Here is an 18,240-nt window from a genome sequence, read left to right as displayed (position 1 = left end):
TTTTTTTACTTAAAAAGTTTATTATTTTATTTGTATAGTCTGTTAGATTGTTGCGGTTTTGATTGTGTTAAATTACTAATACTATTTCCAGTAAATTTATATACACTCATTGAATAGTAATAAAAATTAATGTCGTATTTTACCAACATCGACCTTTTTAGGAGTAAATAAGGAAATGATTCAACGGTAGTATTAAATATTTGGATTAAAAGTAGTATTAAAATAAAATATAAGTGGTAGTAGGTATTATAATAAAACATTTCATTTGCATAAAAGAAATTTTAATAAAGTATAAAACTAAATTTTTTTTAAAAGAATGTGTAGTAAGTACTAAAATGTAATTTCCTTTAATTTTGGTACATAATCGACGTCTAAGATTCTCTTAGCGATTAAATCCTTGTACCATAGTGCTGAAGATCTTGCCGTTCGCAGTCTCTTTTCATCATCAAAATCTACTTCAAACAGTCCAAATTTGACGCTGCAACATTCACATATCATTAATAATATTTGTTCAAAACATTTTATTACTCACCGAAAATACCGAATTGCAATCCCGACAACCACCACTATATTTTATGTGTTATATGTAATTTTTACAGGTGATAAGGGAAATGGTTCATTTTTTGATCAGGGCATCAAAAATTGCGATTAAAATGGGGATAATCCTGATTGAATAACCGCCATTCCATATGTTCATGATTTGTGCAATAGCTATGTTTAATTTTTTATTTCTATAATATGTACATTATTAATTAATGTAATTTTCAATCAAAATTTGAAATAATAATATTAATTTGTATAGTAACTCATTAAGCATTCTAAGCCGGGATTGCCCAGTCGTTAGAACGCGTGTACGCGTTATGATGTGTACGATGTATACGAGACGTGTGTTAACCGATGTTTGCGGATTCAAACCCAGGCAAGCACCACTGAATTTTCATGTGCTTAATTTGTGTTGATAATTCATCTCGTACTCGGTGGTGAAGGAAAACATCGTGAGGAAAGTAAAATTAAATTGGAAATAAGTGTAATAGTGTTGTATTGAAAATAAAAGATATATTAATCACAAACTCTTAACACAATATATAAATCGCATGATATATATAATTTTCGGCTTGTTTATCTTTTTTCCTACTTCCATTGGAATAGGCTATAGTGGTATATATATGTATAAGTCAATGGCGACTTAATAATATTCAGGCCAAAGGCTATTTAGACGTTTATATAATATTAATTGAAATAAATAAATTAATTGAGTGAATATCTATAAATTAGGAGACAGATCTAAATATTTTAATTATTGTATTATAAAAATAATATCACAGGGGAAGTAAAGTGTAATAAACAATTCTGACATTGAATTGATGTGATGTCACTGGTTGTGAAGACGTTATCAGAAATTTTAAATTGAAATTAAATATATATACATACATACGTTGATAAGTAGAAATGTGTTGTTAATCAAGAACTGTTTATTGTTTATTAGCAAATGACTTGCAAATTGTGATTCTAAAGTTTGTTTATCTTTTCTCCGTCGATTGGAATAGTATGTTTATTGAAATAAAAACTAGTTTTTAACGGATTTAATCGCGTATATTAATTATTTTAACATTCCGACGTTTCGAGCACTTTGCAGTGTTCGTGGTCACGGGCAGATACGCGATTAAATCCGTTAAAAACTAGTTTTTATTTCAATGTGTAATAATCGCGAAAATCTAAGACAACATTATAGTATGTTTAGTTTATTTACCTCAATCCACTGTCCCATTCAAAGTTATCCATCAATGACCAGGCAGTATATGTGATAACGTTACAATGATCTTGTTCTATTGCGTCCAATATAGAATTGAGATATCTTTTGTAATATGATATTCTTTCAAGGTCATTTAGACCACCGAATGTCCCTGACCCATTCTCGGTTATCATGATTGGTGGATCGTTACAGTTATCTTTCACCCATTTTAGTGCCTTTCGTATGCCATGAGGAATTACCTGAAATAAAATCGATTAACGTTCAGTCAAGTATTATATATAAACGAAATTATCTTTGTTTTATAGTATATATAATTTTATTATTTATTTATTTAATTGGAGAACATACAGCCGTTGATAAATAAAAATATCAAATACTTAATAACTATTAGGCCAATAACAGTTCTCATATATAACATTAAAGAGATTGAGAATAGGAAAATAATAGAGAAAACAAAACAAAAATGATCAATACGTAAATTATTACGGATATATTTTCAAATCTTCAAGATAAGGTACCCTTAGTAAGTACCTACATACCAAAAATATTATAACTCTAAACAAAGATAAATATTCATAGTACGTATATCATTATTACGATGAGTTTCAAAGAGACAAGAGCTTCTCTTATATTTCTTAATACAAGGAGTATTAAGCGATATAAGAAGAGAAATTTCGGTTTTCTTACGATGCAGGCATTCGGCTTAGACACACACACATAGCCTTCTGATTGTCTATTGTCCAATTATATCGATCCTCTAACCAAACCTAATGTATTTATTAAGATGATCCCGTAGACTTTGTTAACTAGTTAAATAAACTCCTAACAATCATTTTTACTCTTATAAATTTTCAACAGAAATAAATAATTTATATTAAATTAGTAATCATTGATATATAAAAATCCCAAGCTGTACAGTCTCGAACAAAAGTAACACTCGAAACTGTCAACAAACACTCGGCAATTCTACATTTGGTGGTTACAATATGTGATTTCTTGGACATAAAATTAAATGTACAGAAAAATAAAACACGTCATAATGCGCTTACTGTGCAATGAGGAACAGCACCCTTTTCGTAGTCTAAATAAGTGAAATCAGCACCGATATCGTCGTCATACGATGGTATGGGATGAGTACCAGGCTTGTAATTGTCTCTTGTGTAAAATTTCGTTGAATAATGGTTGAAGCCGTAGAAATCGCTAGTTCCTGAAAAACAATATGGCAAAGTTGAAACAGATGAAAACAATCAATGTTGCATAATTATTCGATCAACTCAAGCAACATAAAAGTTTTCTTTTAATAAAATTTGATTAAATATCATACATAGCAAAAAATTGCAATTGCAGTTAATTTGCTGGTATTTATTAAAGAGTTCCGTTATCTGTCTGTAATTTAAATGACATAAATGTGGATTACACACATTTAGAAAAAATTGCAATGATTTTGCCGATCGATCATTAATTAATCATAAAACAATAACTAATTTATGAGATTAAAACGGCTTTATACTAAGTTTTAATTTAAATCCGCCATGTTGGTTTTAATATGACATCTCATGCTCACTTACGAAATGTAATGACCTATTTTATAAATTCGAAAAAAAAATTGTTTTTACGCTTTCACGTCTCAACTACTGAACTGGTTATCATGAAATTTTGTATACACACGGTTATGGACATAGAAAAAAATATAGGCTGCTAACCTAAAACCTGTTTCCCGCATGGTGAATAAACAGGGCGGTAACTAGTGAAAAAGCTAAGATTAACTTTCAATCTACGTATGTCATCTTATAAAACAAACAATTCTAATATAAATTGATTTTTTCTAACCTTTAGCATATTCAATTTCTTCTTGAGTAAACTCTGGTAGTCTACTCTTTGGGTAACCCTGTTCTTTACTTTTTTCAGCGATTCGTCGAATTGCTCGTTCGGGAAACCCACCCTTTGAAGTAAATATGGGATGACTGTACAGGCCTACTTCAAAATCCATAGCATCCATACCAGCTTCAACGTCTTCTTGAGAATCAGTCACACCTTCACGGAAATCCGTTGCAATTGTTATTCCACAAACTCCTGAAATAACATAAATATAACAATATAATAGATATTAAGATATTTTATGTTCTATTAAAATATTTTATACTGAATCATTATCACTTATTCTGTTAGTATTTGTGGGTTCAATGATGCAATTGAAACCAAGCGATAACTTTGTATAGTTTTGGTTCTGGTTAATTTGATTAACATAAGGTATATAAGGATTGGTAATGAATGTAGGAATTTTCGAAGAAGGCTTTTTACTTATATCTAATATATGGTAACATCTTTCTTACCTTTCTGCGTTTCTCTAAACTCTTTATCATATACATGCCAAGCTCTAGCATGTGCCAGAACTATTTGTTTTGCTGCTAAGTATTCACCAATACCGTGTGCATTAAGTTGTGGTGCAAATCTCGACATTCCATAACCGAACAAACCAATTTGTTTTGGCTCATTAATTGTGATCCATTTCTTTACACGATCACCGAATAACTTGTACAAAACCCTCGCGTAATCACCGAACCAATCAGATATCAATGGATTAGTCCAGCCTCCTAGATCTTGAAGATTTTGTGGTAAATCCCAATGAAACATTGTGACCACGGGTTCTATGTTATTTTCCAATAATTCGTTTATAATGTTATTATAATATTCTAAGCCAGATTCACTTATTTTATTCGCGAATCCAGTTGGAAGTAATCTTGGCCACGATATGGAGAACCTGTAGAAATCTACGCCGAGGAACTTAAGCATTTCTATATCTCGTTTGTAGAATTCATAGGATTTGCAAGTGTCATCACCAGTCGTGCCATCTTTTATCCGACTTTCTTTCTGGTGACACATGATATCCCAAATACTTGGAGCTTTATCTGTGTTCAATTATAAATTGGAACAGTTATAACAAATATTCTTAATTCATAAAAAGAATTAATGAATTTCTCAAATGGACCCAAAAGGGTATGAATTATTTAATAATTTTAAAAGCTCAAGAAATTTGATTTTGATACCTGCTGCGTTCCAAGCGCCCTCAATTTGATACGACGCTGTAGCAACTCCCAATTTCAGACCGTGGGGTAGTTTTCTCATGTTTTCTACCAATAAGCCAACTGTAAAAAAGAAAGGAAGATCTGTGTTCAGGCGGTTTTAAGATTGACGTATTGTTCAGTTTATTAAATAATCTTTTTAGTGCAGTTGCGTAAATTTTAGTGGACCGTATATACAGTAGCAAATGTATGTGTTTGAAAAATTGTGGGATCCTTCGTCTTTTTGATACTCAGTGCACCTTGAGGATCACTTAGACAAAGTATCATGTACACTACCCAACTATTTATCCCACGAGCATATGAATCTGTATACATTAAGTAATGTTATAAGTAAGAAATTGTTGTTAAATAATTTTACTAATTTTATAACAGTGTGTTTTTATAACCCTTTTGGTTTCGCCGTAGTCGGGAACTAAATATTAAATTACAGTTCCAAACGTGACTAGCAAAGTCACGTTTGTTGTAGTTTTATTTTCTATTGAACAGTAAAAGCGAATGTGCTTCGTTTATGAAATTAGCATGATAGGTATTCAAGAAGATATTATGTCAAACTTGTGGTGAAGTGAAGTGGTTACCTAATTGATTTTTTAGATCAAGTTGTTTGACTATTTTGAAGGTGAGCTAAACGATTTCTCCAAAAGGATCTTGTAAGCGAGGAATATTATGGTATTTATTATGATATGATAATTCTAGAATTCCAATTGTTTACTCTATGCTATTCTTATTATTGTCACGTTTACGTCACTGTTGTGAGATCCGAATTAATTGCGTCACTACAGACTGCGCTACCAAAACAAGATACACCACCAGTTTCAAAAGATCGAAAAATTATGAAGCATTTAAATTTCATAAAAATAAGTAATCCTGAACAATAATGATAGAGAAATAGATATGAACTCGGAAAAAGTGAATCGTAGATAACGAAAAAAAATATGAATTTACGTGTGACATAAATAGATATTTTTTCTTATAGAAATTGTAAGATAATAAAATTACAATAATATAACTTGTAGAATTACGAAGTTATTTAACTTTAACATATTGAAAATAAGAAGATGCAAGAGGAATTAGTGATGTGACATCATAAGGCCCAAATAAAACCAGATAGAATCGGCTTCCTTTGCTGATTTTAAACCTATTTTGATGATTATCTTTATCTGAGGGTAAAAGTAACTTCTAATACCACTATATTTAAAGTCACTTTCGGTCATGGCGCAAATTGTTTCGTTTTAGTTACTTCTTCGACATTACTAAATCTAGCACTCATGTTTATATATTTTTTTGTTTCCGTTCGCCATAGGTGTATCTACTTTCAAGACTGGACTTGGAGGTAGACGGTTCTTCGCGAGTCTCATAAAACGTCAGACAAAATATAATATATTAAAAAAAAAAAAAACAATAGAGTCGCCATTAAAACCTGAACAAAATATATACTTATATGAATTAACATCGCGAGACTTTTTAATGGAAATAAGATTCTATTCAATAAGATATAAAGTTCTATTTTGAATTAGCCTTATGGTGATCAATAATGATAAATTAATAATCATACCTGTAGCTCAAAATATATTTGAAAATAACAATTCGAAGACACTGCACAATAGTAGCTTTATATTTACGACTAAATTATCAGTAAACGTTGTAGATAAGAAGTACAGGTAAGTTGAATAAGGAAATTAAGGAAAAATAAAATAATAATTTAAATAAAGTTAGACACAGATAACAAAAGTTTTAATAGTTTTGTTAAAAACCAAAAAAAAAATACCTTTTTTTATTTAATAGGTAGGCGGACGAGCTTAAATGTCTATATGATGTCTATAGACATTGGCACAGTAGCCAATATTAATCATTTCTCGCACCACCAATACGCCAAATCCTTGGAAACTAAGATTTTATGCCCCCTGTACACAATAATACTATATATTGTTGTTTGGTGGCAGAATATCTGATGAAAGCGTGGTACCTACTTACTAAGGTGGGTTTACACAAAACCCTACAAGACAATCACCATTTATTTTTCCTACACATTAGTAATTACAACTTATATCGTAACCACTGAGGGTTACAATGACGTGTAACTGGCACCACCATGTAGGTACTAACTCTTACTGAATTAGACGTGCAACGCGCACCAATGCCCTTTAATAATAGATTCTTTATATGAGAATTAATAAATTATGTAAGAAAGTAAAATATTTTAAAAACTTGCCTTGCTTTTATTAACATCGATTCTATTTTTGTAACGCCTCACATAACTTCGAAAAGTCCCTTCAAAACAAAAAGCGACCAATTTTAAGTCAAAGAACTAGCTTCTAAGAAATATATAGTTATAATCTCCTACAAAAAGAATTTCAGCTATGCGCAAATGCCCACGCACAGAAATATGAGTTGTCCAACACAGCCAGCATTCTCATACCTAACCTTTTTCCAAGACGGTCCATAAAATAACTTCACTCTCGTACTCTTCGTTCCATCTTATTGGTGCAATACAATATTTAAGTCGAAAAACGTTGAGTGTCACGCGCCTTAATATATTTTTTTATTTATTTGTACGTAAGTGTAACATTACAATAATTCTGGTAAACATGTATAAAATCGTTAGAGAATTTAGTGAAATGAGATAATATTGATAAGGACGATAAGATTTGTAAATCATTATGCAAATACGGTATTTAAATTCAACAATGACACAATTGTTACTTTTTATATGCGACGCGATATAATTATTGTAATGGTGACAGCGAACCGCAGTTATCCGATTAACAATATCATTTATCATACGATTTGTGTTGCATTTTAGAAAGGACTCTATACTCTGATACTCTGATACTGTCATAAATTGTATCATGTCAATGACCTATCACATTAAATTATAATGAAAGCATTGGATACGACATTTAATTTCATATTATTACACGTTATTGTGTACGTATCACATATGTTATTGTTTGTATTATACACATTATTCGTATGTTGTATTTAAGAATGTGTTTGTATGCATTGGCTATGTATACACAAACTTTCTATAAAACTTTGGATATATGTGGGGTAAATTTTCGTCGGATATATAAAAATTATGCAGGATTCTTTTGGCGCTAATTAATCATACATTATGTGAGGGGTTTAAGCCCCCAATTTTCATTTGAGATTTACTAACTACTGAGTCATCTCGTTTCATTATATGCGTACGTTACATGTATTACTGCTAATTGTTTATTATTGATCGTACTCTATATTGGAAATAACTAAATATAATAAATACATTATTTTAAAAAGGAATGCAGACAAATTTCTAAAAACCTAAACGTGATTTCGCTTCACTATCACTCGAAATAGCGTTTTTTGATAAGTTGAAATTTTAATATAGCATGTCACTTTTCTATGATTTTGCTATTTATTTTTGTTAGGCGCTTTCATTATTATGTTTGTATTGTAGTATTAAATATGTGAATACTATATCACAGAAGGGATTTTACACCCAGATTGTAACTTTCTTAGTCAAAAAATTATAGTTAGCTACGAAGTTCATACGAACAATCCATAAATATATATATGATAATAATATATGTACATAATTATTCAAAGAAAACAATAATAATAATAATATAAAAGTGTTTGTTAATTTAGTCTAAAACATCGTTTAAGTAAACATAATTACAAAGTAACCATAATTAAAAAGTGTTGCAAGCAATAACAATAGCTCTATTTTAAAATTAAATATGAAATTATTGACAATAGCAAGCCTTGGTCGAAAATGGGGACAGTGTTATAGCATACTTATTATTTAAACAATTGTGCGCCTATATACGCACATAATTGATTATTGGAGGCTTTACAATCTGAATAACTTATTTTTTTAAAATAATTTGGAATATAGGTATTTCATACCTATATTTAGAGAAGTGCAAACTTAGTTTTTGAAATAAGGATGTTGGACCTCATGACTGATGACGTCTGGATGACATGGGAATCAAAACGGATACGTAAATGATCGCACTAAGCGCTCGTACTGAAGAATTTATCTCAAACTTCGTTCCAATAATTCTATTGATATTTGATAAGCTATACAAAACATAGACTAAATCTTAACCATCCTAATTTATTAAGTAGTTGTTCTGATTATTTTCTAGATTTTAATGGGAATTAGTTTTAGCATAAGCAACAACAAAAAATGTTTGATTTATTTTATATATAGGACTATTGTAGTTACATAAAAAGCCGGGATGGTTTAACACGTGGATTTTGACTTAGACTGTGAAATTTGCCACGTCTGGGACATGCAATAAATCTTATTAATAAAGATCGAAAAAGTTAGGAAAATGAAATGATCCTATTAATCTTTCGTTGAAAAATAAACTTTAAAATTATAAGAAATAAGACGTATGTTGAGATATTTGTGGATAATAGAAAAACACGTTCAATTGCTTGTTAGTTTATTGCTAAGAAGGATGTTTCCCATAGCAACCCGAATAACAATAAATACAAACGTTAAACATAGCAACACGTATAATATATATCACACTCCCTATACAAATAAATTAAGAGAATTATTCTTTAGTCTTTGTTCTAATATTTTTATTACCTGATCTTTCATAATTAACTTTAATTATGACCTGAAAAAAACTTAAGATGAGCTATAAACTTTTTAAAACCGTATATAGCCCTTTAAGTTACATATACATATTTTTTTTCGTTTGGTATAACTTGATTAAAATTTGTATATATTTTAATTTATGAGCCTTAAAAAATAACTATACCGTTGTGTGGTATGTCCCACTTTCCACCAAACATATAGAAATTACGAAATATTTGTGTTTGAAGCAAATATTCAATGGAATAATGAGATTAAGAGAAAAATGAGCGGTACCTATCCGAGTTACACTTACGTAGGAATTAGAACAAATATAGAAGACACTTGAACACACACAAAACCACATGAGCACAGGGCTGAATCCAAAAAGAGGGTGAACTGATTATTATAAATTTATTAAATTTTGTACCCAGAAATATATAGAATATACAATATATATATTATTTTACAAACATTATTTATCTTGTTAGAGACAAGAGACCCGTTCGAAATTCGAATAACCAGGAAATTAGAAATGTTAATATAAAATATTTCGTTTAGGTAAAATTTGAACAAAATAAATATATCAAATGCTACGTGTATTAAATTAAATACAATAAATATATATTACGTACTTATGTACTTATGTGCAAGGCTGTCAAATCCAATTCAGCAGGACGTACATTTGTATATACGTGTTATCCTAATAAACTGGCCATTCTTGAAAGCGTTCATAAGCATTCTTAAAAATATTTATAGCAGTCGGTGATTATGTATCACATGTGTACTTGTACAAATATACAGAATTAATTTATGTAATTATAAAAGTTTTTTTATATAAAAATAGTAGACGGACGGATTACCTGATGGTAAAAGGACCCCATCATCATGTCTACGGGAAGACATTGGCGTTGTAAAAAATATCAACCTATCCTTACATTGTGAAAGCACGGCCAATCACACTCACCATTCAAAGCGGAACACAACAATACAAAATATTGCTGTTTACTGGTATATTTTACGACTTTAATTTTACTACGATTATAATTTTACTTTTTAAATATATGAAAAATTATTTTTATCAAATGAAGGACATTTTATATTTAAATTACAGAGATTACAAAAAATATCACGAACTACTATTCAATTTTTACTATTAATATCACATTAAGTACGGCCCTGGTCGAAGGCTGTGTTCACAAGACCTACATTGCCGAACCGCAGGCTCCATCCAGCTCAGTCCAGCCACGATCACCTCCTGTATCAGATCTATTACAATATTTTAATTTAATAATTTTTCACTTACATTGTGTAATCAGGGAGAAAATTGAAGGTAATTTTTTCTTTATTTTTTTTAAGCTTGCACATCACGCGTTCTTCCTTCCGTTTCTTTTAAGAATCGTTCTAAATTTAAATTAACCAAAATCAATCTTTTGGTCATACATTCAATTATTTTAACCCGTTTTAAATATATATGTTATGTATACATTTCATTTAATCAAGTAAATTTTTACTTATCTATGCATCGTAGTTTTACTCGAGTGTAACATCTTTCCTCTAACTTTCCTGCGATCTTTGGGAGTGATTTTGTGAAGAGGGACGGAAGTGTGTAACAGGAAGCCGGGGAAGCGCACGCTATTTGATTTAACCAATGAATGCGCGCAGTGCTAGAGATTACCATGAGATGGCACCAATCAGAGATGATATAATTGTAATCATGCTTATTAAAAAGTTGAGATATTAATTACTGTTACGCTATTTCGTTAATATTAATAATACGTAAATATCTAAACTTTTTTTAAAATGTTGTATTCCCTCCATGTAATTAGCGCATTTAATGCTACTAACTTTCCAGCTTTATGGTTTATATATACATACATATATATTTAATTTCATTAAGGGTGACGAACTACATACTACGTATATAGTTGATGATAAAAAATGAAATCGAAGAAGCAGATTGTTCACCCGTCTCATCACCGGGGTAAAACCTCCTTTCTTTTTATCATTCTTTTTAAAGGGAATGGAAGGCATACCATAATGCTACTCTAACATGAGATTATGAATATACATGTGACAGTTTGTCATCTGTGCAGGTTTCCGCACGTGCATTTTATTTAGGACGTACGATTTGCATTATTATTGGAAATTAAGCGCTTGAGATTTCAACGGTGCTTGCCTAGGCTTGTATCCTCAATCTTCGGTTAAGGTTCACGTCTAACCACAAGGATATCTCGGCTCTAACGATATATTTACTTTGAATTATATATTATTATTTATCAATTAAAATATTATACCGATTAACATTTAAAATGTTAGTATACTGAATAATGACATACTTTAAAATTAGCTTAGTAAATAAATAATAAAAATAAATCTTTGTATATAAACGTATTCCATTAATTGGAATAGTTGTAACTAAGAGTCTTTGCATTATCTCCTTCTTTCAAATGTAAATTGCTGATGAAAGAAAGAGATAAACTAGTGTGTATGTGTAGCTATTCACTCACGTGTTATTTAGTGAACTACGCTTTTCCCATTTACTTAATAACATAAACTAACTGTTGTCGGTAAAAACACGTTAATGTAATGTAAATAGGATTAAAAATGCACTAACTGAATATTTTACAAGCTTTTTTTTTTTAGTTTATCATGTGTGGGTTATAGGAATATAACACGAAAGAGCAGGCAAGGGCAAGGTAAGGTCCACATAACCGAATATAACTAAATAATGCACGCTTGAAACGATGGTGTGATATTTACACAAAAAAATACCTTACCCCCTGAACTATACGATATGTCAAATTTTTGTTTATATTTCACGTCCTGACAGTGAACGATTTTTCATCGCCTGAATCAAAAGTGATAAATCAAAATATTCTTTATTTAAGTTGGCTGTTAAAAGCACTTTTAAATCGTCATGTTACAGTGATTTAAAGGTAAAGCTAGCACCGGTTTCGAAAGTAGATTCTATCCAGAAGAAACTCATTAGTTATTCTTTTCACCATTTGTACATCTAACATTTTAATTACAGAGTATGTCAAAAAAAGTACAATTTAAATTAAATTAAGATTACAATTAAAAATTGCATACATAAAATGTGTGGTAAATTTGTGAAAAATATACATGGACTTATTGAATGGAGTCTTATATTGGAACTTATCAATAACGTTAGAGTAACTTTGTCTATGAGTGTCAACTGTGAAGGATTTCTTTTATTTGTTTGTTTTTGATCATTTTATTTCAATGCGTTCTCATCCTTTCCCTAATGAAATGTCAATTAAATGTAATTGTTCTAGCTTATACCTAAGCCAGAATATTTACACCCTTAACAGCCTGGTACTACTTATTTAGTTATAAATTTAAAATAATATATAATAATACAATACAGGAACTGCAAATAGTTTTAAATTAATCTGTATTTGTATAGGTATTTAAAATTGCATAATTACTGTACAGAGACGAGGTTATTGAAAACAAATAAATGAAAAACACTTGTATAAACACAAGGAATACTTGAATTTTGTACATCTGTAACGATCGTGAAGGAACAATTTTTGGGTATTACATTATTTTAACGGAATTTTATATATATTTATACCGTAGCGCTTCTTCAGCATTAGGCTTTGTTCGATTCCACGGTCAAACAATAATACTTTGTAACGATGTGCGTGAATCGAAGGTTGAATGAATACAGCGACAATATAAGGAACGGTAACACTATCTACTATTTAAATGGTATCACGTCAAAAGTCCTATTGGTGTGTTTATATTCAAATGTTATAAATGCAAGTGTTACCAGTGTTGTAATAAGTGTTCTTGTTGGCTCCAACGCAACACATCTAGTGGCTTTTTTACGTGTAACACTTTGATTTTATTTTTAATATTCTGGTGATCCAGTGTCCTATAATCGTGATAACTTTTTTAAAGTTTATTAGCAACGTAAATAGGATAAAAAAATACATATAGGGATGGTTATGTATAGTCAAATGAAAGTCCAGAAAGTCCAGAAACTTAAACTTTATTTTTACCTGGTTGAAAAATATCGCACGTACCTACTTTATATATTTTTTGTTATTTTAATATTCACGTGTAATATTTTGAGACGATGTCAGCCAAAGCAAGGGCAGGCAATTCAAAAACGATATATTTATATACGAATCAATAGATGCGTTTTGTTTTTCGATAACCTTACCGAAAATGAATCGATAGATCAATGCACTATCCGCCAAAATATCACATGAGTATATAATGAGATACACGTGATAATATTTAATTGAGGTGACTCATTAATTATTTAGTATAATCAATAATTGTATATTTGTGCTAACATAAGATAATGTAATGGTAACGTTTGAGCTTTATACGTTAATCTAAATTTTTTATCATCATCATGAAAAATGTTTTTGGAACGAAGGTAATATTTTTTGGCGACCTTTGGTTCGTTTGGACTATTTAATAAAATATAATTTAAATCTTCATAAACAAGACAATTAAAAATATATTTATTCACCATCCTGTATTGCTTATAACTAATTTTGTTTCTAAAATAATTTAAATGCAGTTTCAATAACAAATTATTGTTATTTTCATAACGATTTAACTAACGATGTTTACAGCTTAATAATAATGATATATAAATAAAGTATTAATTAAAAGAGGGATAATTAAGTAATAAGGAAATTATATTGTTTTATTTCGATAGACATTATTATATATATATATATACTAAACATTATATAACATTGGTAAAAGCCATGTACTAGAAACGATCAACTGTCTAAAGGATTTTTTACATATAAATTTATTTTTTAATTTCAGGTCAAATGCGAACGGTTTAGCTGCCTTGGTGTCTAAAAGGAGGCTCTATATAAAGCTTTGTTTATTTAATTTTTTTTTATCAACTTATTTTGCAGTTTGTATTACTTCTTGCCTCGTCAATACATCGCAAACCATAGAATTTGAGATATGATGGAATACATTGTGGCTGTAATTATGGTGAATCTGTTTGGCAATTATTACAACTCGCCCTACAACCTTTCAACATACCGCGTACAACCCTACCACATAACACCTCTCGCTAACTATCTGACACCCACAACAATATTTGTTGCTAGTTTCTTTAATCTAAATAAAAACTAAATTATTAATTAATTTATTCACTCACTTATTCAACATAATTTTTATCTTATTTAACTGACTTTTTTTATAAAACTAACAATGAATGGTCGTTGCATCTTTTATGTATAAGCATAAAATTAAGTATCTTTTGGAATAACATGCAAACTATGAAAATACCCGACAGTGGATTGACGGTACGTATCTTACCGGTGCCAAAATTTTTAGGTCTATAAACGGAATCATATATTGAAATGTACGTGTAATAAATTATTTAATGGCTGTAGCTGAATAAGAAACAAGTGAAGACTTTGAAGCGGAACTTTCTGGAAGATATAATTTTGTTAGCGAAGTTGGTTTGTGACCGTCACTAACGGGCAGTTGATATCTGTTTTGCTCGTTTTGTCGATCGCAAAATGAACTCGCTAGACGCTTTTCACCATGAACATTATGAACGAAAATTATTTTTTTAATTTGAAGATCGATTGTTTATTTTTTAATTTGGGGTAGATCTATAATTTAAAAAATGACAAAGGTCGTAAAATTCTGTGATCTTCATGTTATTTTGTTATTACTTTTTTAAAATAGAACAGATAAAACAGGTTTTCCGATAGTGCTAAACAAACGTAAACACACTATCACAGAGAATATAAGTATATACATAATTCTACACAATAAGTTCTACAATGGTCTACCTTTTCTTGTAATCATTTTTAATTTACCAAAATAATGTAGGTAAACTCTCTATGCTTATATTTAATATGTAATTCTTAATTATATATTGTAATTGTAAATACCGTTATATTTATATAAATTAAACATACATTTTATAGGTTGTATATTTTTGAAAACGAACAAAAGACGATCAGTTATATGCGCGCTTAAATAAAATAAAAAATACTACTTACTACAAAAAATAATGGTTTTTCATGCTTGCATGTATTAAGCTTTTACCGTGTTCTGATCTACGAGTATGTTGCTGATTCTGATTTTAATGAAACCTTATTTGTTATAAATCCTTTTTTTATGTACGTTGTTACATCTGATGTTAAGTGATCATCATCGGCCATAGACATTGGTGCTGTAAGAAATATTAACCTATTCTTACATCGCCAAAGCATTAGTTACATTGGCTCACTTACACTTCAAGTCGGAACACAATAATACTGAGCGTTGTTGTTTGACGGCAGAATGTTTGATGAGTGGGTTCAACCCGAATAGGCTCGCACAAACTACCACCTAGTATTTTATGTTATTTTTTTATTACCTCTTGTAAAACGCAAAGGCGTCATACTATGCAGTCTGATACATTTGTCATTATGTTTTAGAAATAATTAATATCTTTAAGTATTTCCGTAAGGCGCTTGTTTCAAATTCCAAATGATTATTATGGCTTATTTATAGATGCAGTGGAAATAACGTCAATAAACATTTGAAAAATATCGAAAATTGTTTTTTTTTTGTATACTTTAATCTAAAATTAATATTCGTATTGCTTTAAGTTAGTTACTTTTAGTTCTTACAGTTATCAAATTTATTTACACGAAATTATTTTGTTTATAAAATCTCATTATTTCTAAACTTTTGATACTAGTAATTAAAACTCACAAGAGGACTCCCTTCGAGGTGTTTTAGAAAAGTATACTTACTTATACTTGCAGTAGCGTCACAATATATATATAAAAATATATTATGTATATTTACACTATATATACAGTGTATAAAAAATAAAAAAAAAATAAGACAGAAAAATCTATACAACTAGTTTCCGATTTCACCAAGTTTAATAGATCCTTGCGAAACTATCCGTTTCAATAATAAGATTTCTCACTCAAAAATTAATTGATAAATTAGGTATATTACTCAATACATATATTAATGGTAAAAAGCGTGGACTTAGTATTTGTTGATTTCTATGCAGGATATATAAAAGTTTGATTGTATTTTACTGACATACTCTGTTATTAAAATGGCGGAAATATGTAACTACTAAGTTTCTTCCCAGTTCTTCTCGGTAGAATATACTTTCCGAACCTTATATTTAACTCAACATAGTTGAACTTCAACATGACAAAGTGCTTTTTGAGCCTACTTGAATAAAGAATTTTATGATTTTATGATATATACATACGTATGATATAAAAAATACTTAGCAATATTATTAGATTAGAAGCAATAGAAAAGGTACATAAATAACATATAAAAATAGTTACCGTACAAATCCTGACCGTATGCAATGGCGGCAAGAGTGCTAGCAGAATTTCCCCGTTGAATCGCAATTCCGATCCTCTGGGCTAAAACAGTGAACCGGCCCTCCTGTCACCAGTGGACGCAATAAGATTTATGTTATAAAATGTTTTAATAATCTGCAAATGGGATAAATACGTCATTTGCAATAATATATTGGTTCGCTTCAGCTTTAGATATATAAAATTAGGTACAGTAGAATGTATTCAATAATATAATATATATAAATTTGTAGACATTTTGTAGGAAATAAAAGATTTTTTATTTCAATTAATAAAGCAACTGACGTTTAGGAGCCAGTCTCTCATTTTTGGAGGATATTCTTTCTTTTTGCTCCACTACATCCCGAATGGCACGTTTCCTTTCATCACACGGCATGGAACTATCGTAATATGTTGCATATTGTTCGAGATGTAGCTTAATATGCTGACGTAGTCGGGGAAAAAATTGCAGGTCCAACTTCTTTTGAAGCGAATGCTGTTGTTAATCTAATCGATTTTAAAGGCAACTTAGAGTACAAATTTTAAAGAAAACGGTAAAATAACTACAAATGTAGCAAATTTATTAATTTTTATCAAAATAAATAAACGCGTAAATGCTTGTAGATAAATATCGCCTTTTAAATTTCGAAATTTGGACCGTGTGTTATAAATATTACGTGGTATTTAATATCACGGCTATCTACAATCAGTACCTAATGCTAAGTATATTTGTGTTACGGTTTTAAGAGTGAGTGAGCCAGTGTAACGAGAGAGCTTAATCACATTGAATCAAACACTGCTCGGGTTTCAATAAAGTCAAAGGGAATTCTCACAAAATCACTTTTTGGTGCGGTTTTGTGACAGCCCGTTTTGATAGGTAGGTAGGTAGGTACCACTATATATTCAACCGTCAATCAGCAATACTTATTGTATTTCAGTTTTAATTGTGATTGAGCCAGTGTAAATACAGAGACAAGGTACATACAATTTTAATTCCCAAGGTTGGTGGCGCATTGACGATGTAAGTAATATTTAAAAGTTCTTACGACATATCTAAGACAATTTAATCTGTATACGTAATATATCTTATAAAATAAAATTTTCCTATTTTTGTGTAGTTCCTGTGCTCTGTTGTCACAATTAAGAAAAAAAAAGAATTGTTTTATAAGCCGTAATTGGACTATGTTTATCCAATAAATAGATGTGTACCTATACAAAAGGAAAATCGAAACTATTTGATTACATTATCTCACTCTTTATCGTATACAAATCGTTTAAATAAACAAATCATTACGAATAATACAGATATTCATTTTAATAACTAATTATCTAATGAGACAAAATAAACATCTTAAATATCTTCAAAACAAACGCATTAGAAAGTTATTCATCCCTTAACGATGTACTATTGGTATAAAACTTCATGTTTTCAATTATTTGTATCAGTAGTGCTTAGAACTGTCAGGAATTAAGTCCTTTAATTCCATT

At 29.8% G+C, this 18,240-nt stretch overlaps 1 protein-coding gene across 1 annotated transcript; it reads right to left on the bottom strand.

Annotated features, from left to right (window-relative positions):
• Positions 1-330: 330 nt before the first annotated feature.
• Positions 331-6,428, bottom strand: LOC125073103 (myrosinase 1-like). Its single transcript, XM_047683800.1, has 7 exons — positions 6,389-6,428; positions 4,801-4,899; positions 4,087-4,662; positions 3,584-3,826; positions 2,803-2,960; positions 1,751-1,992; positions 331-478 (listed from the first exon to the last, which is right to left on the bottom strand). The coding sequence occupies exons 2-7, from the start codon at positions 4,877-4,879 to the stop codon at positions 331-333; spliced, it is 1,446 nt and encodes a 481-aa protein (XP_047539756.1). The 5' UTR covers positions 4,880-4,899; positions 6,389-6,428.
• Between the last annotated feature and the right edge of the window lie 11,812 nt (positions 6,429-18,240).

This window comes from Vanessa atalanta, chromosome 23 (assembly GCF_905147765.1).
Source record: "Vanessa atalanta chromosome 23, ilVanAtal1.2, whole genome shotgun sequence".
NCBI lineage: Eukaryota > Metazoa > Arthropoda > Insecta > Lepidoptera > Nymphalidae > Vanessa > Vanessa atalanta.
This window is presented reverse-complemented; position numbering and strand designations above follow the sequence as displayed.